Source organism: Equus quagga, chromosome 8 (genome assembly GCF_021613505.1).
Source record: "Equus quagga isolate Etosha38 chromosome 8, UCLA_HA_Equagga_1.0, whole genome shotgun sequence".
Classification (NCBI taxonomy): Eukaryota; Metazoa; Chordata; class Mammalia; order Perissodactyla; family Equidae; genus Equus; species Equus quagga.
In genome coordinates, this window is record NC_060274.1 from 61,668,608 (window position 1) to 61,692,721 (window position 24,114).

The window sequence follows — 24,114 nt, forward strand, 5'->3', positions numbered from 1 at the left end:
AGTCTCTATTAAGTTGATGCTCCCTTAATTTGACCTCTTTCTAAAAGCTCTACTCTTTTACTCCCCTCCTCCCACATTTTATGTTCTTGATATCATATCTAACCTGTTTTTTCTGTGTATCTGTTACTATCTTATTACTGAAATAGGTGATTTTAGTACTTTTGTCTTTTGATCTTTGTATTAGCTTTGTAGGTGGTTGACCTGCTACTTTTACTATATCTTCGCCTTTACCAGTGATTTTATTGCCTTGCTTTGGGATAATTTTCTGATTCCTGTTTGTGGTCTTTTCTTTTCCTCTTAAATATGTCCCTTTAGCATTTCTTATAAGGCTGGTTTCTTGGTGATAAACTCTATTAATTTTTGCTTGCCTGGAAAACTCTTTCTCTCTCCTTCCATTCTGAATGATAAACTTGCCAGGTAGAGTATTCTTGGCTGTGGGTTTTTTCCTTTCAGCACTTCAAATATATCATGCCACTCCCTTCTAGCCTGTAAGGTTTCTACTGAGAAGTCAGCTATCAGCTTTATGGGGTTTCCTTTCTATGTAACTGGTTGCCTTTCTTTTGCAGCTTTTAGGATTCTCCCTTTGTCTTTAATTTTTGACAGTTTAATTATAATGTGTCTTGGTGTGGGCATCTTTGGGTTTATCTTGTTTGGTGCTCTCTGTGCTTCCTGTGCTTCAATGTCTGTTTCTTTCCTTAGGTCAGGAAAGTTTTCAGCAATTATTTCTTAAGATAGATTCTCTGCCCCTTTGTCCCTCTCTTCTCTTTCTGGGACACCTATAATATGAATGTTTGTGTATTTGATATCCCAGAGGTCGCTTAGACTGTTCTCATTCTTTTTAATTCCTTTTTCTTTCATCTGTTCAACTTGAGTGCTTTCCTCTAGTCTTTTGTCCAGCTCACTGATCCATTCTTCTGTAACATCTAGTCTGCTATTGAGTCCCTCTAGCGAATTTTTCATTTCAAGTATTGTATTCTTCACTTCTGATTGGTTCTTTTTTATATTTTCCAATTCTTTGTTGAAATTCTCAGAGTTTATCCATTCTTCTTCCAAAATCAGTGAGCATCCTTATGAGTTTTTGTTTGAACTCTTTGTCAGGGATATTGTTTATTTCTGTTTCATTTAGTTCTTTTTCTGGGGTTTTGTCCTATTCCCTCACTTGGAATATATTCCTTTGCCTCCTCATCTTACTTCTTTCTCTGTGCTTATCTCTATGTATTAGGTGAGTCAGCTATGTATTCTGGTCTTGGAGAGGAGGCCTTATGTAAGAGATGTCTCATGAGGTCCCGCAGTGTGCTTTCCTCTCGTCAATAGTTCCAAATGTTTGAGGAGTGACTCCTATGTGGAGTCACTATGTGTGTACTTCTGATGTGGCAGGGTTGCTTTTGCTGCAGGTGCCCAGGCAGGCTAGGCTGTCCCCCTGGCTGGCTGGTTGTGAGTCTCAGCTGGGTGTGGCTACCATGGACCTTTCAGTCACTTTATCAGGTGTGGAGAGACCCAGCAAAGTTGGTTGCAAGGTCCAATAGCACATTCCTATTGCAGTTTTTCTGTTAGGTCGGTAGACCACCCGCATGCCTGGTTGCCAGGCTCAGGGGCTTACAATCGCTGTAGGCCTCTGGCCTGCAAGGCATTGTCAGCTCTCTCATGATTGCAGCTGATTGTGGCTGGCCCCAGTCACAGAAGCACCCAATTGTTTCAGCCTTTGGAAGGTGGGGTCAGCCTCCTATGTGGCTGTTTGAGAAGTTCAAGTCTTCTGCAGCTGACAAGTCCATTGCCCACAGGGCCACACACACTGTCAACACAGTCCTGCCCTGTGCACACATCCTGACCCCGTGAAGCAGACCCAGTCACCCCCTTTTAGTGGACCCACATGGTCCACCAATGCCCCACACACTCCACCCACCCCTTGTGTATGCCTTGCCCCACAGAGGCAGACCCATTTGGCTACAGAGGATCCAGGCACCCAGCCTATTCTGGCCCACAAGTTCCCTAAGGGCTTGTTGTTGTGTGGGGCCATTCCCTAGGGTGGGCTGCCTGCCTGGCTGAGCTGGGTTAAATTGGTGCTCTAGTGGGTGGGACAGGCCCCTGGGCTAACAGGCCAGGGGAAGAACTCCAATGGAGTCTGCCAGCATCTGTGTCAGCATGCCTGTACTAGCTGACACTAATGGCTGCTGCCAATGTCTCAGTCCCTGGAGAGGTCTCACCTCTCACTGAGATGCACCCAGAGCCTATCAGGTGAGTCTCTTCACCAAAGGACTGTGCACCTTTCTTTCTGGTGATTTTAGGTTGCTTTCCAAAACAGGTAAATTTTGAATTGGGCCCTTTAAGAGCTGGCTTTATTTCCCTTATGTCCAATAGCTTTTCTAGGGGTATTCCCCATTGTTGTTAGTAGCCAGTGAAACCAGATCTTATGAGGCTCACCTCAATTGTGCTGAGTCCAAAGGATGCTTATAGTGGTAACGTTCCTCTCAGGTCCCCCACTTCTCCAGGGAAAGCTGTATACCTTAGGATTGCTCCTGGCTGGACGTGAAGCACCACAGCTTGTGAAAGTGGCTTTTTTTCCTCTCCAGAAAGGAATTTCTGTCTCTTCCACCTCAGTCAGGACTGTCTCTTGTTGCGGGGGTTCTTTTTATCCAGTTTTCAGTTCTCCCTCAGGGGTAAATGTTCCCAGAGTAGTTGTAAATTGGTTGTCCATGGGAGGAAGTGAGTTCAGAGTCCACCCATGCTGCCATCTTGTCACCTCTCCCCCCGATATGCTTTTTAATTAACAACAGACTACATGGATATTTCCTACTAACTCTCCCACTCTTACTAATTTTTCTTTCTGGATGGACCAATATAAATTGGTCTGGATGGGCCATGACTCATTTTGAACACTACTTTCCACTTTTCTAAGACTGTAAGAATAAGTTGAATCTTCCTGCGGCTATTTATACCCAATACACATCTTCAGTATTTTTGGACACATGAGGAACTGTTTTGTGCCCTATGAGCATTAGATACAGCATTGCCAACTGTCCATTCTGGAAGGCCCACCTTTCCCACAGGGACTAGGTATGTTTGGACAACAGAGTCTGTATTCTACAGAATGTTAAAAAAAAGTTGGGTAGACTCAGAACATATAGGTATGTTTTATTTACTCAAGCATTATTTGGCTTTAAGCAGATCTTCGATGTTTGACTCCTCTTAAACATTTTCTTCCATCCTATTACATTTTCTCTTTGTTAAGAGTCTGGTAAGTGTAAGTACTATTCACATGATTATAAATTCCATATTGGGTATGTATTTCACATCATAGGTATTTCCAAACTGACATGCCAGTTCTCTCTCCAGGGTGATACCAAGCTTAATGTAAGTCCCATTTTCTCTAATCCAGTCTCTTTGTTTATATATTCATGTGTTTTCAGAAAATATTGAGAATATTGTTAATATGGGAAAATAGAATGATTGTTCCCCAAGGGATTTGCTGATCTGAAGGGTCTGTATTTATCCACTTCTCATGAGATACTGTAATGTGGCTTCACAGTGCTCAGTAGAAGCCAACCATGTTTAAAGATATTCTGGTTCTTAGATCACTCATGCATATTTGATATTCAGGAATAAGATTTTCTTTCTCAAATAAGAATGGAAAAATAAAACATTTAAAATTGTGTGAAGAAACATCCTGGGGTATAATTATTTTTCAGTTCATACTTGACTTGGGCATGAGTAACAAATTAAAAAAATCTATGGGGACTGGGCTGGTTGTGTAGTGGTTAAATTCACACTCTCTGCTTCAGTGACCCAAGCATCACTGGTTTGGAGCCCAGGCATGGACCTACATCACTTGTTAGCAGCCATGCTGTGGTGGCATCCCACATACAAAATAGAGGAGATTGGCACAGATGTTGGCTCAGGGAAAATCTCCCTCAAGCAAAAAGAGGAAGATTGGCAACAGATGTTAGTTCAGGGACAATCTTCCTCACCAAAAAAAAAAAAAGAAAGAAAAAAACTCTATTGGTTTGTTTTTTGTTTTGTTTTCACCCAACTGTCCATTTTCCTTTTCCCAATGTGATAGTTTTCCAAATATTAAGGAAATATTATTTTTATTTAAAATCATATAAACTGATTTACTCCAACATGTCTACGTATGAAGATGAGTATTGGAAAAAGGGTAAACAACATAGCATGAGAAAACTAAGGTTGGGGAGTGGCTTGAATTTGAGTATCAGTGAATAAGTTCCATTAACCAAAGACTGAAATGGAGTGACAAAGAGAGCTAGCATTTAAATTCAAGAAGGCCTAAGCAAACTTGGTAAAATACACCCATCTTAGATCAATAAAACAATATTCATTTAGTGCTTCATAAAAATAAATTGCCTTTCATGACTGGATAAACAAAATGTGGTATATCTATACAATGGAATTTTATTCAACAATAAAAAAGAATGAAGTCCTGATACATGACACCACATGAATGAACTTTGAAAACATTATGCTAAGTGAAAGAAGCTATTCAAAAGACCACATATTGTATAACTCCAATCAGAATTATGTGGGGCCAGCCCGGTGGCGTACCAGTTAAGTTCACTGCTCTGCTTCAGCATCCCGGGGCTTACTGGTTTGGATTCAGAAGAGGTAAATCCATAGAGACAGAGAGAAGATGAGTGGTTGCCAGGGGCTGGGGGAAGAGATAAATGGTGTTTGACTGCTAATGGGTACAGGGTTTCTTTTGGGGTGATGAGAATGTTCTAAAGTTGATTGTGCTGATGGTTGCACAACGAGGATATACTAAAAACCATTGAATTGTGTACTTTAAATGGGAGAATTTTATGGTATATGAATTGTCTCAACAAAGATGTTTAAATTTCCCTCCTAATGAGAGCCTACTGAGTGCCAGACATGTAATTTATGCTATCCAATTTAATCCTCATCAGATGTTAGCAAACAACGTTTATTTTCCTCATTTTGCAAATGAGGAAGCCAGCGTTCTAACTCAGCTGTGTACACTAACTCGATGAAAGACTGGCATGGTTAAGCTTGCATTATAAGCCTGTCTATTTTCTAGGTATGAGCTTTTTCTACTACTTGTCTCAGTTCTCCCTGTTTCCAAATGGCTACCGGGGTAACCATTAGTTGTGCTGTTATCAGTTGTGACTTAGTTTACCTATGTGGGTAGGACTGGTTATTTATGGACCAGGTGGAGTCCTGAACAGACTGCAGATAATATGAGGGCATTGCGTCCTCATGACTAGGGAGTTGAGGGAAGAGGTAGTAGATTTAACATGTAGAGTCACAAACTAGTAAATACTCAATCCAACAATGTTTTTTACTCTCAGTTTTCCCTCATGGCAACTGGAAAAAAGACAAAAGGGAGGGAGTTTGAAGAAAAGAATCAGTTAAAAATTATTGTTTTTCTATTTTAATGGACTTCTTTGAGCAAAGATTGGATCCCAATATTTTGAATCATAGATGGCAGAAATGGGATAAACTGGAATTTAAGGCCACTATAAGTTTCCTATTTTTCCACGGGTAGAACACGAATTCACCTTTGAAGGAAGACTAAGCATTTGTTTTTGGAAAAGCATTTTAGTGGGCTCTTTGATTCTAGAAGAGTAAAGCAAAGAATCTCTTCTGGAATGGAGAGTTGAACTTTTCTGCATAATAATGTAAAACCTTGTCCTCATTGTGGGTGGGGTGACATCACTGCATACCATATGTCTTTTCAGAAAAAGCATAATTCTTTCTGGGGACCTCAGAGGGTTTGTAGCTCAATCTCTGAGTCAAGGATTCATGTTCAACTGTTCTCTCATCTGGGAGAGTTGAGCAAGGGCCACCCTGCAACATAGCTGTTGCGAGGGGGGGGCTGAGGAGAGAGAAGCTCCCTAGAAAACCTGTAGAAGAGCAGGGCCTATGCACTCTGAGGATAGTCAGGGATAGCAGGAACAATTAACAGCTTTGCCTCCTTCTTTTATAACTTTTTTCTCTTATGTCAAGCCTTTAATTAAGTCTTGCTAAATATTGTAGCCCGGTCTTAGCTGAGCTGTGTAGGATTAAGGGACATGCCCATGCGCACAGGCCTATGAGCACTTTCAGGAGTACAGCCACTTGGGAGAGCCTGCTGCCGGATGGACAGGTGGACTGTGGAAGATGGAAGCAGCAGTTTGGAGCAGGATCAGCGGCAGATGTGGCTTCTAGCAACAGGGATATGTTCGTGGATCAAGTGAGCATTCCCCAGAGATTCATAGAAATACTGACGAAACGAACCCTGATAGGAAACAGACATCTTGACAACAAGAGGAATTGGGTTTGAGGCCTGGAATATCTAAGTTACATTATAAGGCGATATAAAGAAGTGGATAAATAAACATATATTTGTTAAGTATTCAATTTAATCTATATTAGCATGTGCTTCACTTGAGAGGCAATGGATATCTCTTAAAATCCAGTATGAGTCTGGGAGCAAGCTTCTGGGATAGCATTCTTGGAGCTGGAAAGTTGAGAGCACATATTGCTATGAGGAAGTCATCCAATCAGGCAGGGGTTACAGTGGTCAGGGAAGACTTCCTGGTGGAGTTGACTCAGACTGAGTTGTGACGGACAAATCAGAATAGCCATATGGAAAATATTGGATGAAAATAAAGGAGTATTTGACAGAGAGAACAGCATGCATGTAGCACAGGTTGAGAAATAAAGAGAGCAAAGAGGGTAGTGAATGGAAAAAAGAAGCCAGGGGAGATGGGACTAAAGAAAACGTGGAGATAAGACTTGACAGGAGGCAAGAAGGGCCAAAGAAACAGATTCATCTATAATGGGAGCAAGAGGATGGAGAGAGTTCAAGCTTGTGACTACGTTGTTTCCTGCTCTCTTTTACCTTCTGAACCAGTAATTTGGGCAAAGGGCAAGGGTTACAAAGAATTGTGTGTGTGGAGGGGTAGAGGGAGGATGGGAACAAAATATTTACCTTCCACGTATGTTTTTATTGATACCAAGATGAGGTAAGTGGCACTCTGGTGTGAATCTCTGGGCTTGAGTTCAATAAACTAAGGAGGGGCTTTCTCTTCCATATTCATCTTATTAAATCTCTGCTTTAACAATGAAGAAATAATTCATATTTCAGAAAATTCATGAGTGATACAATTAAAACAGATTTTATTGACTTACAACCAGATATGATGTGAACAGTGGATACCAATTGAAACTTTTTAATTAAATGTTAGTCTGAAAATGCATACTTAAAACATTCAACAATTGACTCTACTGTGTTCCAAGCTCTGTGTATGGAGACATTTCCTGCCCTAAAAAGGCTTATAATTCATCTGGGGAAACAAAAGCAAAATCTGGGATTAGAGGTAAGCCAATAACGTTATCAAAATGCCATAGGAATAGAGAGAGGGAACAAAATCAGAGAGAGATATGAATAAACATATTTGCGTTAATCTCTCTTCTTAAATTACTTCTATATCATATGCCAGAGGGCCTTCCATGGAGAATCCTAGATAGAAGGATACTCTTTCTATGTTTCTACCACTTTGGAGTGGACCTGAATAAACAGATATCACTGGTATTTTTATTTTTTCCTTTGTTCCATATTCTATAGAGATTCGCTTGCCTTCAGCTTGACCAGTTAGACGGCACAGGAGGTCTTTCACTTCTTTTTTTTCCCACACATCTCCATTTTGCCAGAGGGAATTTGTATTTTGTACTTTACCAAAGTATTGCTCTATCTCGGCCTTGTGAACAAGCCTGTGGAGACCCTTCTTCTTCCCCAGATAGAAAAGAGTGCTTGCCTGCCTGGACCTGCACATGTTGCTGTACTGTCTCTTGAAGGATCGATTTAAAGATGAAACATACTTTTCCATTAGTTGGGAATCTTCATCTAGCTCTTGATTTTCCGGCCAGAACAAGAGGCAGGCCAAGAAATAAGGGTCTGGATATTGATGATGTCGTCCTTCAATATGCAACACTTCTTGGAGCTGTTTTTTTAGCTTGCTAAGTGGTTGAATGGACTTGGAGGTGGGTTTTAGACAATTGAGAATAATGTTGGCCAAAATGAAATTTTGTTTCTCCCTTGTCAGCTGTTTATTTGGGTTTTGCTGCAATAGGAAGGTGTATTTGTTCACGACATTTTCCATAGTGGTTGCAACCTCTTTGTGATTTGAATTAAGATATTCCAGGAGTCCAGAAAACCTATCTGCTCTCAATGCTTCGAGAGCTTTCCTGCAATTCTCCTCTTTGAGTAACTGACTCTCTCTGCTTTGTAACACACCCAAATCCAAATGGCAGAAAAGTTCCATGTATTTCCTAAAACAACGACTGATTTTCTTGCTTAATGAGAGTTCTGCTGTCTCTTTTTGGGTATTCTTCATTTCCAAAAGAACCATATAATCAGCAAAAAATTTAAAGCACCTTTTCAAATCTGATTGTAAATTTTGTAAGTAAGATGTGAACTTCCTAAGAACCAAATAATATTCACTTTTTGAATTCGTAGGGATATTCCCCTTTCCTGATAAAAATTCTACCATAGATTTTTTAGATAATTCATTTTCTTTGTGGAAACAAGGAGTGAGCTGAAGAATCTGAATAGCATAAAGACCAACTTCTATTTCACCCAAGAAACCAGCTGTATTATACATGGCATATTTTCTTTGGGACTTCTGTGGCAACCAGGCCTCTGTTTCATAGTTTTTCCTATCAGTTTGCTCTTGGGAATTTTTGAAAGCTCTTGAGGCTTTTTCAGCAGCTTCTAGGAAATGTGCTAGATCATTGACGGTAATATCCTTACAGTTTTTGTTTTCACCCAACCACCATTTGATTTTACTTTTGTGGACTTGACCAAGTGTATCTGAGATATAGGAATTTTTAGGTGCTCTCTTTTGGGCCCGTTCTGCCCATTCCAGAGCAATGTTAAACTTCTTCTCTTTAATGTAAAAATGTCTTGCTAAAGCCTGACAAATGAATGCATTTTGTGGGAATCGAATACTTCCTTCAACTAAAACCTTTTCAATTTCTTCGTTCTGTAAAGCTTCAATTAATGGAGAAAACAAAGTGTCTGTTTCATCTCCATGCTCCTTGCGCTGTCTTGTAAGCAGAAGAGTTTGCACGTCTTGTTGAAATTTGTCTCTTCCTATTCCAGAATCATAGAATAAATTCTCTTTCAATATCTTCAGTGCAATTTTACACTTATCTAAGTCATAGCTTTTTTCCAGTTCTTTTAGACAGGAAATGGCAATCAGAGGATGAATGATGCGCACACCTGTGTATCTCCTATATTCTGTGACTTCTGTGTTTATTAGAAGTGTAGAATAGGCTCCCATCTTGTTTTCTAGGCTTTCAGGTTCCCAGGGTATACTAGTGTACATGATTCCTAAAAATATTTCACACTGTGATACTGAAATTGTAGAATCAATAACATAAGAGTTGAGTAGAGCAAGGAAAGAAATGAGTTGTGTTTCCTTGCTGTCAGCATCTTGTCCTTTTAGGATATTCCTGACTACATTTTTTATATAGATTTCATCAAAATTACTTTTCATGATCATGAAGGAATAAAAGTTTTCACAGTTCTTGTGTTGCTTTTCAATTTCCTTTAGTTTGTCCCCAAAAGCTCTTTGTTCCTTGGGAGAAAGTCGGTGCATTAGTGCAATACTGTATGCTGATTTTGCACTTTCATCAGGATTCTGTGATCTCATGCAGTTTAAGATAATTACAAGTGTTTTTTCGTATCGCAAATCTTTTTCTGCGAAAATGGTCTGGATGGCATTCTGTAGAACACAGACGTTTTCCGGTTCTTCAAAATCATCTACAAGGAGAAGTACAGGAATGTAATCCTGATGGCTGGTTGCCTTATAGGTAATCAAACTGGTCACTTGTTCACCAATTTCTGCAAAATCTGTTGCTTTGTTTTTTAACACAGCACATCTGAAGTTTTTCTTTAGGTCCCAGAGAACATTCATAGCCAATGTGGTACCGCCGCAGCCTGGGTGATGATAAAGATTGACGATTTTTGCAAATGGTGGCTTAGGGGACTGCGCCCTGCACAGTATCAGATCTTTAAGTTTTTCATAACTGTCCCTTTTCACAAATGCCGAAGAATAATTTTCAGAAGAAAAATAGAAGTTCCACCAGGATACTTTGCCACCTCGATAAAAGTACTCTTCTTTTGATTTCTTAAATTCTTGGAATTTAAATTCATCTTTCTCTATGTCTGTGTCCCTACACTCATTTTCACAGAGGATTTCCAGTGCAGTCAAGATATCTTCTTCCTTCTTCTCTAAGATAACAGAAGAAAGCCCACTGGAGGGCAAAAACCTTCTTGATGACTCAGTCACTGGTTTTAGTTTAAGAATAGTACTGTTGATCAATTCTAAATTTAAAGTGGAAATGCTATGGTTTGCTAATTCGTCTGCCACTGTCAATCTTGTTTGCAGTAGATCTTTCCATCGTTGATAAATCTGTGAGTTTACACAGATGCACAATATGTTTTCCATTCCTTTGAGAGCTTGGTAGAAAGCACAGAAGCTTTCAATGAGGGGATCTCCTGGACTTTCCACTGCAGAGAGTAATAGAAACACTACCAAAAATCTCCCTCTTGTCATTACATTTTCGTCTGTGAGAAACTGAATCAGCTTCCTGATATCAGAAGCTCTTTCTCTCTGCCATAAATGTGGTTCTAAAGGCTTATGCCGCTCATCTTTTAGGTCTGTTCTGCCGTTGCAGAAAATCCAGCTGGGCTGCTGGTAGAGATTCAGACTAGAAATTTTCTCCCTCATGGGAGTTGACTTTTCTTCATACTGATTTGGAAAGTGAAGGTTTGCTACTCGGCTTTTTTTGTAAGCTTTGGCGACCCCCTTGCTCTGAGATTCAGGATCAAACTCCAACACAGCAAACCATTTAATTTCCTTTAGAAAATCTAAGTTCTTTGTTTGGTTTGGATGGCACTTATTTATCACAAGAATGTACCAGTTGTAGTATGAATTATCCAGTGAGTCTCGGTTTCCTATGAGAAGTTTAACCAGCTTTTGTCCTTCACTCTCCTTCTTATTTGCCTTCACCTCATATTCTTCTTCAGCCTCTTTTCTAGATGTTACTAGTGACTTTAAATTTTGCATAAATGCTTTGAAATCTATATCCCGTTGCTTGCCATTGGCCAGGATATCCTTAGAGCTAGCCCCGTCTCTCACAAACAGTGAATGATCTTCGTTTTGTTTCCATTTTTCATTTTTACAGTTTTGCATCTTAATATAGAAATACTTTTCTTTACATATAGAGTGTTTTGGAATAACATCTACCTCAATGACAAATCTGTCAGATGGTGTATTGTTCTGCAGTAGGACTTCCACAAACCTTGGCTCCCGAATGCACTTCTTGGCTACCTTGATCTCACTTTCTTCAAAATACTGTTTGATCATTACATTGAAGTGGTCAATGAAGGAATCTTTACTGGTGACTTTTACACCGACAATTTCTCCGTGGGGTTTGTTTTTGACTCCAAAATGGATGGTGCCGTTGGTGCGTGAATTCATACAAGCTGATGCAAATCGGAAGGCTTCATTGCTAAATTTCATCTTAATGTCCTTTTCTGTGGCTGTTTCTGTATTTGTGAGTGCTTTGAACTCATGTATTGGGTCTATGAGATTGAGTGGTCCTGTTTCAGGTTGTAGAATATAATGTTCTATATAGCGTTGGCTGTCGTGAAATTGATCAAAAGGATATGGCATACAAGTCAACTGTTCAGCTTGTAGCTTATTCTTTTGTTTGTCTTTAGTCACTACTTCATTTAATGCATTTTCTTTCATAAGAATTGATTCTTGTTCTTTGGTATCTCTGGTCTCTCTGAGATTGTGATCAATATTGGATGATGTTGATTTTTCCTTTTCCTTTTTTGTCTGTTGTGGCTTTTCTTTGTGTTCTTCTTTGGAGGATTTTGTATGATCTAATTGTCCAGAATCCTGATTGTTACTTTCAGGGGAACTATTATTCAATCTGTTATATGCACGTTTTATCAAAATTGCTGGACCCCGTGGTAACCCCATTTCTATAAGGTCTTTCTCGGTTAACTCTTGCAGGACTAACCCTGTCACTTCTTCATTAAGCAGAATCTGCCCATATTTCTCACCAATCTTAAGGTCTTTGGTTACCCATTGTTTCACATGCTCTTTGGTCCAGTCTTTGGTCATTTCAGGTAGATTTACTTGTTCGTTCATATCAAAGCTGCAACTTTCTTCCCTGGAAAAAGTAATACAATACGTATTTTAGTATTATACTTTATCATTGAAGTCACATAGTCAATTATGTATATAATTTCATATAAATAACATATATAAAATATTCTTCTAGGCTGACTCTTAAGTTGCTTGTTATTTATTTTAACTGTTTTATAGTGTCCTTGTTTTGTTTCCTAGGTGATTATATTTGTGATTATGAAATAAGCAGTAGCTGCTAACTATGGTGACACACCCCCTTTATCTTTATAATAATTTTAGGCTTAACTTGGTGAAAGTTGGGTTTTTATAAGTTAAAATAAGAATCTTAAGTAACACAGAAAATGGTTCCCATAGCCAAATATTGCAAATAAACTTCAAAATATGCAACTAGGTAAGTGTAGGTGGGTTGGGGAACAGGAAACTCCATGCACAGCTAGAAAGCTGGCCATGTTTGTTACATAGTAACAAAGCAATTAGTTAACTCATCACCTTTTGTCTTTTGGAACTCAAGCTGTTAGGCCACTAGAGCTGGAACTCTGGGGGATATGGTAGCAAAATGTTAGGATACTTGGTTTGGTTGGGTAATTCTTGTGGCTCTCAGAGGTACCAAAAGAGTTAACTGTAGTTCAAACTGGCCTGGTCTGCCTGAAATTAGATAAGGAAAATATATGTTTTTAACTTCGTTAAAACCATTTCAGCCTAAATTACTGGTATGAGACTAATGAAGGTCCTACAATCATATACTTTGCTGAATCGCAAGAGATGAATATCCTAGAACACCATAGAACAGGGGTTCTCAACTTTGGCTAAACATTAGAATCACTGGGGGCTCCACATTCTGAGACTGATTTAATTGGTTGAGGGACTGGGAGGCAGTTCAGGCATTACTACTTTTAAAAATTTGTCTGGGTTATTCTATTGTGCAGATAAGGTTCAGAACAGTTCTCAAAATCAGTCTCAAGATCAGCAGCATCTGCATCACTTGGAAACCTGCTAGAAATGTAAATTCTTAGGCCCCACCCTAGACCTACTGAATCAGAATTAAAAAGATGAATCAATAAAGTGATTTAAATAAGGGAAACAAGAAAGTGAAAGTATTATTAAAATAAATAGACTAAAAGCATTAAGGATCAAACAAAACAAAAATATTAAAATAAACCACAAAAAAAGAAAATACAAACATTTAAAAAGATTTGTAAATTTTTAAATCAAAGATTTAAGGAACGTAGGTTTTTAAAAAATTTAATGTATGACAAGTCACAAAGTCTAGCTAAACTGCAAAGTCGACCCATCTGTGTTTGGAGTTTCTTGTAAAATCTTTTCCGAAGCTCTCCTTGAGGTCAAATGTGAAGGAGGAGCTAAACTGAGGCCTCAGCCTGCAGCCCTGTGACTGGCCAGAGAGTAAACCCGTGTTAGTCATTTATAGTGTGAATACCATAAGCATACCAGAATGATTTACCCTGTCTATAGGCATGCAACCACTGGCACAGCAGCTTCTACCTGCCTGGATAAATCCTTTGGTGCGTTAGAGTCTAGAATCCTCTTAGTCACTCAGGCTTCAGTCTGTAGGACACATCTAGTCCTGAGCTAATTAGCAGAACCATGAGCAACTGGCACTATGAATATTACAAACATATGTCAGATGATCAATTCTGTTCACTCACAGGCTAGATGGAAGAAGTCTTAGAGGTTCCACAAGAATTAGTGCACATACTGTAACCAGAGATAAGTATTATTTTATCTTAAATGGTATCATTTGTTTACTTAACAAATATTTGTTGAGCACCTATTAGGCATCATACTTAAGAAAAATAGTGTTAAGCAAAAGAGATGTGAAATCCTTTTGTGGTACTTAGAGTCCAATGGAGGAAATTACAAAAAAACAAAACTCATACACATACACTCAAAAAAGTTTGTAATGACAAATTGTGATAAGTGTTTTGTGCAAGACACAGTGAGGAGCAAAGGACTGAGACCTGTGAGGAGGAGGGAATACCACCAGAAGTGTGGGGACATTGGATTGGGCAGGTGACATTAAAGGGGGCTGCTGGCATAGGTGGGAGGCAGTTGGAGGGAGAAAGTCTGGGGGGGCAGAGTTAAGGGAATAAGGGATAGTCTACCTGGTGGACCTTCCAGAGGTCTATCTAGTGGGTCTAAGGAGTATGAGTGTGATGGTGCTCCAGCAGTGGGCTGTACCTGCTCCTGCTCCTGGAGCCAGGGACTGGTCTTGCCAAAGAGAATTCCTGGGCAAAGGGAATTACAGACCAGTAGATGACTCCTCAAACCTGGGGGCCAGGGAAGCTCATCCTTGATCCTCCTGTCTCCTCTGAAGAGGCCTTATATGTCATCTCAGGTAAGACTGAAGGGAGGAACTCTGCCTTACAAGCACTATATGGAGCCAAGAGCATAAACAGTTGTTAATAAACATATTCCTAATGAAAGATTATTTTGAAGTCACTTTGGAGAAAACACTGAATCAAAAAATATGAATACCCACTTTATTTTAAACTTTAGTTCTAAAATATTTCATACTTTGAGAATTTGCCGAATACTTGCTTTTTATACCTTTAAATATATTTTGACCTCCTTTCTGTAGGCAGCTGAAGGGAAGAGGCACTCATGCCTTCAGACACTATTCCTGTCATAATTTTTGGTGACTCAATAGACACATAGTTGATCCTTCCAATACATTGGCCTTTCACCCTCTTGACTGCCTCTTGTCTAACGATCTTGACTCCACCCATCTCCACTCTCATGATCACACTATTGACCTTATCATAATTGTTATACAGGTTGAATTGTGTTTCCTTCCCCACCCCACCAAAGTTCATGTCTTGAAGTTCTAGCCCCAGTACCTCAGAATGTGACCTTGTTTGGAGCTAGGGTCGTTGCAGATGTAAGTGGTTAACATGAGGGAGTTAGAGTGGGCGCCAATTCAAGATGACTGATATCTTTATAAGAAGGGGAAATTTGGACAGGGAGGCACACACAGAGGCAGAACACCATGTGAAGATGCAGGCAGAGATTGAAGTGATGCTTCCACAAACCAAGGAATGCCAGAGATTGCTGGCAAACCACCAGAAGCAAGGGGAGAGGCAAGAAACACATTCTTCCTCACAGCCCTCAGAAGGAACCACCCCTGCCAATACCTTGATCTTGAAGACTTCCAGCCTCCAGAACCGTGAGAACGTACATTTCTGTTGTTTAAGACACTCAGTTTGTGGTACTTTGTTACAGTAGGCCTAGCAAACTGATAGAGTCACCAGCCGCTACAAGCCTTTCATCATCTCAGATTCAAGCACCTCACTCTCACTACCATCTCCTGCCCCTCAGACTCACTACCTTTAGTGCTCCAACTCTAATATTTCTTTAACACCAAGACCTATAATCCACCCATCTCATTACTTTCTCTTTTCCTTACCTCCCCCTTATGTTCTCACCCCCCGCCCCCGCACTGCCCCATGACTAGCTTGATTTTTTTTGTTCATTCATTATAATCACTCGCTTTCTCCTCCTTCCTCTTATACCACAATCCATTGCTCTGCCTATGTCAGCTCAGTGGAACATGGCTGGACAATGACCCTCCACACCCTGACTGGTCTCACTTTAAAGTCATGACCACTATCCGTCAGTGGGCTGTTCATGCTTTCAGCTATCATGCTCTATTTCTCTATTTATTCACTCTCTCACTGTCCTAAATGACTATTTCACATTCTCCTCTCTCATCAAATCTCCAATGGGTCCTCAACATTGTCACTTTCACCTGTAATCTTACTTCCTGTTGAAACTAGGAAAATAGAAGCAATCAGAAGAGAGCTTCCCTGAGCTCCTAAAATTACATCTACCACCAACCTGCTTCTTGACTTTTCTCCTGTTACTGGGTCCATATATTCTTAGTTTCTGCTCTCTGAATGGACTGTCCACGCTCCTAGTGAGATCATCCTCTCCACTGGTGTGCTAGCCCTTTCATCCCTCTTTTCTATTCAAGGAAGTTTCTCCAGCAATTCTCTTCTCTCTCTCTGGCTTCCTCAGTCTTTCCTTGGCCACCAGATCTTCCCCTTCAGCACAAAAATATGTTATTTTTTTTCATGTTAAACAAGACTCTTTCGACTCTTCTCCTGCCTTATATTTCTCTTTTTCTTCCCACAGTACTGTCTGTACTCCCATTTCTTGTTTTTCTTCTTTCATTCCTTTTAGAACTCACTCCCATCAGGTTTTGGTCTCACCACTCCACTGAAACTGCGCTTTGCTTTGCTAAAAAATAATTCTTGACTTGTCAGCAGCTTTTGAAAGAAGTGATTGCTCTTTTTTTCTTGAAATCTCTTCCCAGGCTTTTGGGACATCAAGCCTTCCTAATTTTTCTCCTCCCTTTCTGTTGAATCCTTCTCAGTTTCCTCTGCTCTTTCCTTCTTAACTCTCCATTTCTAAATGTTGGAGTGCCTCTCAGACTTAACACCTGGAAGTCTCTTTTCTATCTAAAGTTTCTCCCTATGGATTTCCTCCATCTTGTATTTAAATAAAATCTGTATGCCCATGAATCCCAAATTAATATCATCAGCCCTGGCCTCTTCTGTGATCGCCAGATTCATATATCTAACCACTTTTGCCACATGTCCACCTGAATGTCTAATGGTCCTTTTAAAATTGACATGGCAAAAAATGATCTCTTGATATCTGCCCCTTCTACCCCCAAACTGCTCCTCCTACAGTCTTATCAGTTAATGGGACTTGCTAATTGTTCAAGGCAAAAACCTTGGCAGCATCTTTGACTCCTCCTTTTGCACATAGCTTGCATTCACTATATTTGCAAATGCTTTTAAGCCCACCTTCACAGTATATCCAGAATCCCACCATTTCTCGCTACTCCTACTGCCACCACCTGAGTCTAAGCCATCATCTCCTCCTGGATTGTTTTAGTAGTTTGTTGCCTGTTCTCTCTGACTCTGGCTTTGCCCCAAGCCCCGACCCATTCACTTTATTTTCAATACAGCAGCCAACACGATTCTGTTGAAATGTAAGTGTAATCACGTCACTTTGCTCAAGACCCTCCAATGACTTCCCATCTCAGAGCAAAAGCCAAAGTTCTTACATAAGGTCCTACGGGATATGCCCACTCCTCTATCTTTTTGACTTTATAACCTCCACTCACTCCACTCCAGACACCTGGAGTGCCTTGCCACCACATGCCCAGAGACACTGTGTGTGCGCGCATACATGCACGTGGATGGTGGGAGGTTTTGTCTTCGTGCCATCTCACAGGTAGACAGCTTCCCCTCACTTTCTCCTTTATTGTCTTAATTCTGCCAGGAACCACCAGAGAGATGGAAGCACCCTTCTCAAATAGGGTGACTGACATCTGTCCTCCACAAGCCTGTCGTTTTATCTCTACCTTATCTCAGAGGTTCTCCCATTGTTCAAAGATGAAGACAATTTATAACATCAAAAAATTTTTTAGCTGCCCACCCCTATGATGTGAGCTGAGAAGATATATAGCTATTTGAAGCTACTATATATTTGATAACACTTTCACATGAATTTTGCACTTTGTCAAGTATAAGAGCATCTTATATGGCCTATGATCCATATTTGGCTGGAGTTATGTATTTTAATTCAAGTCGACAATGATTTGGGCAGAAAGGTTTTAATAGTGCTTCGACAGAACTCCTTGGCCCAATCAGTGTCTTCAACCTTGTTTTGGGTGACAGTTTGTTAATATACATATAACTTTAATATACTTCACTGTTCTAAGGCTTATAAAGTCCTTTCATGAACGTTATCTGATTGGATTTACATCCTGGAGTGTTGGCATATTTTTTAAACATGAGGGACCTTTATGTTTGGCAAGAAGCCACACAGTGTAGACAAAGGGGGAGGAACTGTGATTAAACTATGTCTCTCTCAGCCACCCTGTTTTCCCATTCAGAGTACAGGGGAATTAGGCCCGAACCAGTGTTGTCTTGGTTGGTTGTTTTTGTTCTGCTTCTTCAAAAGAAAAGTACATGAAACTTCTATGTCAAAAACGGATAAAGGTGTTGCTCTGGTTGGAGCTGGGGAGAAGACCTCCATCTTATCTCCTTTATTGTGTTCTGGGAAAATTTTGAACCTCAGAGTTCTCCTTATGAGTACTTAATTTCAGGATCCATTCCCTATGGACTTTTATTTTCTCTCTTTGTGGGCTGAGCAGGAAACCAGAAACTTTCAGGGCAAGCACCTGTACCCACCCCAACCTCTAGGAGGCTGGACCTCAGCAGCCTGCAGGTATCGTTGCCTCCAGGAAAGCTCACAATCTTGGCAGGAGACCAGCAGGCCCACGCCCTGCTCTGAAGTTCTTCAGAACTGAAACTACAAAGCAAGTTAGTTTCATTTTCCGGGAGTGTACACTAAAATTATATATTTCTCCCTATAGTCTCTGTACAAGCTAGTTGTGAAGGAAAGCCTTAAATAAAATAAAAATTGAACTTTGGAGGTTTTAATCTTTAATTAGATGTAAACTTTCGATATCATCCTGAACTCTCCAGGACAGAATTTGGCATAGCTGCACATGGCTACAATTTTCTACAGAGTTTGGTGTGCTTCCATTCCTGACCATCTTATCTACATTATACTTAGGTCTTCTAGCCTCGTCCCAAGAGCCGTCCACCTCCAACTGAAACGCTCTCTGCACCCTGCTTCTTGGAAGGTTTCTCTTTAAAAGAATTCTGCCATCAGCGCAGGTTACTTCTAGCGACACGTGTATAAAAGCAGTGAGAGTTCTCACTCCTTTTAGAATCATTTTGTTTGGAACAGCTTATGTACACTTGAAAGTATATTCATTTTAAAAGTTCTGCTTTTACATTTTAGAGTTAGTATTTAAAAGTAGCTTTTAAAGACAGTTGACAAAACATATCTTTAATGATTAGAAACTTACCAGGGCTTTTCTGAAAACTCCCACTTTTTATATCAGCAACTTGAAATAAGTCTTCAGGAGGTTCTTTGATCTCAGGCTGTTAGATTAGCTGCCTTTTCTTGAGAACTTGCAAGAGTCAGTCCTTGAAAGCAGCCACAAGGAAGTAGAGATGTGGGGAGACCAGACCTGTTCCTTTTCCAGTTTCGCCTGAGGTATATTTGTTGAGAATCCGTTACATCAAAAAAATATCGCAGCAAATTAAAATGCAAATGATTGGACTGTTGCTTAGAAACTACTCATGGGACAGATTTTCCCCCTAACTTTCTACTATGAAAATTTTCAAACATAGAAGATTTGAAAGAGTAGTGAAAAGAATATCTTTCACCTAAATGGCACCTCTTCCTGTATTTAAATACTTTTAGTAAAACAAATAAACACCCAAAAGTATGCTGCAGACCTCCTTTCTCTTTCACTTCTCCCACATTCCACATTCAATGTGGAACAAATCCTATAGGTTGTACTTTCAAAACATGTCCAGCATCTGACCACTGGCCATTACCTCCACCACTGCCACCTGGTCCAAGCCCCCATCTTCTCTCTCTTGGATTACAGGAGTAGCTTCCTCACTAGTTTTCCCTCTTACTGCCATTGAGTCCTTTGGGGATTTCTCAAAATAGCAGCCAGAGTGACTGTGTTCAAAGGTAACATCATGCCAATATTCTGTTCACTACCTCCAGTGGCTTTCCATCTGACTCAGAGTGAAAGCCCAACTCTTTATGAACTACTTAGCCTCACATGACCTGATATCCTGTTACCCCTCTGATCCTACATCTTAATTTTATTTCTTTCTCTAAATCTGCTCCAGCTCCCTGACTTTCTTATTACTCCTTGTAGGTGGCACCTGCCTCTGCTTCTGGCTCTGCGCTCGTTTCCTCTCCTGGGACTGTCCTTGGATACCTGCAGGGCTCACTCCCACCCTTACCCTGGGTCTTCTATCGAATGTCACCTCACTGAGGCGCTGCTTGGCCAGCCTCCTGAAAACTTTATCCCACCTCTCAACATTTCCTATCCCTCTACTGGCTTTTTTTTTTTTTTTTTTTTTAAAATCTACTTAGGACTTATCACAATCAAATATTCCATATATTTCTACCTATGTATCTTGTGTTTCTTTCTGTCCCACCCATTATTCTAAGCACTTCATGAGGACAAGGATTTGTATATTTTGTTCACAATTTTATAGTGCCTCACACATAGTAGCTTCTTAACAAAAATTTGTTGAATGAATAACATCTTTTCTGAGAGTAGTTAAAAATAATGAATTTTTGAAAATCCTTGAGTTAGCAATGTCTGTAGGTCAAATGTCTTTGCTCGTTCCTCTAGGGCAAATATTTCACTTGGCTTGAATCCCAGACAGAAATCTGGGGAAATCTCTTTATTGTGCTACCAGTTAGGCCAGAATGAATTCTAGCTTCAATTATCTGGTCACAGAGAGTAAAAAGTTTTATCAAAAGGAAAAGAAAATTTAAAAGTATGTTTTTTCCTCCAGTCCTTCCAGGTACCCCAGTTTCATAATATCTGCGTCAGTTTTCTGCTATGTCACTCACAGTCCCCAAATGAGGCCATTTCTCATAGCAGGTTTTCCCCTCTGGAGGTCCCTTTCTACTCCGGGTCTTCAGGGTCAGGACCTCAGCACTTCTTGTGTTTTCGTCTGCTGCCTTTGCTCTGGGAAACTGATCTGGTGAGGCGCTTACCCCTTGCCAAAGACACCCTCTGTTCAGGTCTGTGTAATACTGTCTCTTAGCCAGAGTCCTCTTTCAGTAATTTCACCATCTATACTCCGTCTCTGGATATCCTGAAGACTGAGAGGACAGCCTCCCGATTCTCTCTTTTCGTTTAGCCAGTGATTACAAAATTTCAATAGGGCTTAGCATTCTAGAAACAAAGCAGCACATCAAGAATTTCCCTCTGCAGGGGCCAGCCTGGTGGCACAGCGGTTAAGTGCGCAAGTTCTGCTTTGGCAGCTCGGGGTTCGCAGGTTCAGATCCTGGGTGTGGACATGGCACCGCTTGGCAAGCCATGCTGTGGTAGGCATCCCACATATAAAGTAGAGGAAGATGGGCACGGATGTTAGCTCAGGGCCAGTCTTCCTCAACAAAAAGGAAGATTGGCAGCAGTTAGCTCAGGGCTAATCTTCCTCAAAAAAGAAAAAAAAAGAGAATTTCCCTCTGCAGCCCATTTCTTGTTCTTATAATTCTTTGGCCTCTCACAGCCAGCAACTCAGCATGTGTAGGGGATGTGGCAAAGGGCACTTTGTGCCACCTAACGAGCAACAGCTTTCTCTCACTTCCTTTTGTTCAGATTCTGCCAATAGATACCAGGGAGGTAGAAATACTCCTCTCAAATAAGGTCACTGACATTTATTTCCCAAATCTGGAGTCTCTTCTGTTGAATGGAAAAATTGACAATACCTTGTCTCCATATGATGTACTAAAAACTTCAATAATATCCTTGGACCTATTACAACGTCAAAAGTTTATCATTCTCTCCCCCGACATGATCGCAGTTGTGAACATATCGTGGTTTGAACTTGTTACATTCAGTAATGCTTTTTTAAAAAATAGTTTGCACTTTTTCAATTTTAAGCATCTGCATATATATTGTTGGAGCTAAGTAAAGATCAAAATGACTGATGCGGGCAAATTTTGAGAACGCCTTGACATAACTCTTGGCTTCCTAGACTTCCTTCTCTCATCTTCATGTTTGAAACAACTGTGAATACAAATCTTATTAGTAGCGACATTAATTATTGGCAAAGGAGCTACAGGATGCCATTCTCGAGTGACTGCTCCAATTTTCTCTTTAGGTTTTGAACAAGAGGCACCAAGACAGCAGAGCTCTTAGGGATAAGCACTGGTGCCCACCCTTCTCATCTTAGGGGGCGGTCCTCAGCAGCGCCCCAGATATCCAAGCCCTGAGAAGTTATTCTGCTCTGCAAGGCTCTTCGAGCTGATAGTGGGGGAAAGACACTTCAGAATCTTGGCTCTAGCCCAGGAGGGCTGAACACAGCTTCCTCTGATGGTCTGACGAACTGAAACCTAAACAAGCAAGCTAAGTTGCATTTTCCTGAAGTTAAGTTTCACTTTCCTGCAGTTTTAACCAGGTTACTGTATGAGATAGATGTGAGGGAAACATCATAGAAAAATAGCTAGTCTCTGGAGGGTGCTAACTTTGATTAAATGTAAAACTTCTAAGAACATCTTAAGATTTGGAAGACAGAATTTTGCAAAATTGCACACGGTCATAGGATCCTTTACAATCTTTTATGCTTAAATTCCTGGACTTCTTGGCATTGTTTCTCTGTCATCTTTCCCACCGCCCTGCACAACCAGACCCGTTCTCACCACTCGAAGTACACTTAACCTACGTTTCTTTACAGAAGAGCATTTAAAAAGCCTCAGTTAAATATATTGAAACTTATTTAATCCATTGATATCTGTAATTACTTTCAATATTTTTACAAGTAATAGTTTATGTACAAACACATGTATTTCCATAAAAAGCACAGCAAGAGGTTTTAAAAATAGCCATCCCCTCATAGGCATAAAAAATAAAGAAAAGTTTAATGATTCAGTAACTTACCAGGATTTTCCTGAAAACTTCCTCTTTTTATGTCAGAAACTTGAAACAGTTGATTTTAACCTTTGCTTTCTTATTCTTCTACTGATGGCTAGGAGACGTACGATTGTAGGATCCTTTTTAAAAATGAAGCCTTTAAGTTGTGCAGTGTTCTGCTCTCCCTATACTCCGACCCTTCTTGAGAGGGTGTGAGATGTGAAGTGCAAAAGCAGAGGAGGAAGTAGAAACTCAGTAAGTTTCAGTTTTGCGTGATAACATATTTATTTGGATCTGGAAGGTTTTCAAATATTAGCATCACAGGAAGTTACAAATAAAGTTGAACCATTGCTTAGAGAAAGCTCACCAATCAGAGTTTTAAGTCATAAGAGTTAAGAAATCCCTGGGTGTGTGTTGGCGGGAGCCCCAGAGAAAAAAATGAAATAGAAATGCTAGGGAGAACAGTAAAATCTCTGTGTGATGTAAGTGCCTGTTGTGGGCTGAATTGTGCTCCTCCAAAACTCACTTGAAGTCCTAACCCTCAGTACCTCAGAATGTGGCTGTATTTGGAGAGGGGGTCTTTAAGAGGTAATTAAGTTAAGATGAGGTCACTAGGGTGGGTCTTAATCCTATATGACTGTTGTCCTTGTAAGCAGAGAGGAGCACACAGACACACACACAGAAGACCATGAGAGGACACATGGAGAAGACAACCATCTGTAAGCCGAGGATAGAGGCTTCGTTCAGCAGAAACCAATCCTGCTAACACCTTGATCTCAGACTTCTCGCCTCCAGAGCTCTGAGGAAATATATTTCTGATTGTTAAGCCACCCAGACTTTGGAAGTTTGTTATGGCAACTCCAGCAAACTTTTGTGTGTTGGGTCACCATTTATTTCATTACATTTTGAAAACTAAAACATTTTTTCCATTATCAATATAATAAAAGTTCATTTTCAAACTTAAGAAGTATAAAATATACAAAGAAGGAGGAAAAAAAACCCATGTTATCCAAGCACAATCTCTCACAATTTCTTTCCATTGTTTACTTCCTTTCATTTTTTTCTATACATACCTTTAAAAATATAAATTTAATATTTGAGAAATTTTACCAGGCCCTGAAACATACAACTTCAAATAGGCAATGTACACTGCCCAGTAGTCTATGCTTCTTTGTTAAGCTTTGTCCCTCTCTCTCAATAATCATTGTTTCATATTCTCCACTTCCCTTCCCCTGACAGGTTTGAACCCCATCACTCTCACCTGATGACATCTCTTCCTACCTCATGGACAAATTTGAAGCCATCAGATGGGCTTTCCCACATGCTCTATTCTCCATATCTTCAAAGCCACCTGCACCCCTAAATCTTCTGCTATTCATCCCTAATGGAGCAGTGGTTCTCAACCAAGACTCCACATTAGCGTCATCTGGGGAG

The 24,114-nt window shown here is 40.2% G+C and overlaps 1 protein-coding gene across 3 annotated transcripts; it reads right to left on the reverse strand.

The window, feature by feature from the left end:
- Positions 1-7,168: 7,168 nt before the first annotated feature.
- SAMD9L (sterile alpha motif domain containing 9 like) lies at positions 7,169-22,933 on the reverse strand. Of its 3 annotated transcripts, XM_046670788.1 has the most exons (4): positions 22,708-22,933; positions 19,090-19,275; positions 12,672-12,827; positions 7,169-12,204 (listed from the first exon to the last, which is right to left on the reverse strand). In XM_046670788.1, exon 4 carries the CDS (start codon positions 12,180-12,182, stop codon positions 7,428-7,430), a length of 4,755 nt encoding a protein of 1,584 aa, XP_046526744.1. In that variant the 5' UTR covers positions 12,183-12,204; positions 12,672-12,827; positions 19,090-19,275; positions 22,708-22,933; the 3' UTR covers positions 7,169-7,427. The 3 variants fall into 3 exon arrangements, with proteins under 3 accessions (XP_046526744.1, XP_046526743.1, XP_046526745.1); XM_046670787.1 differs by lacking the exon at positions 12,672-12,827; XM_046670789.1 differs by lacking the exons at positions 12,672-12,827; positions 19,090-19,275.
- Positions 22,934-24,114: the final 1,181 nt, after the last annotated feature.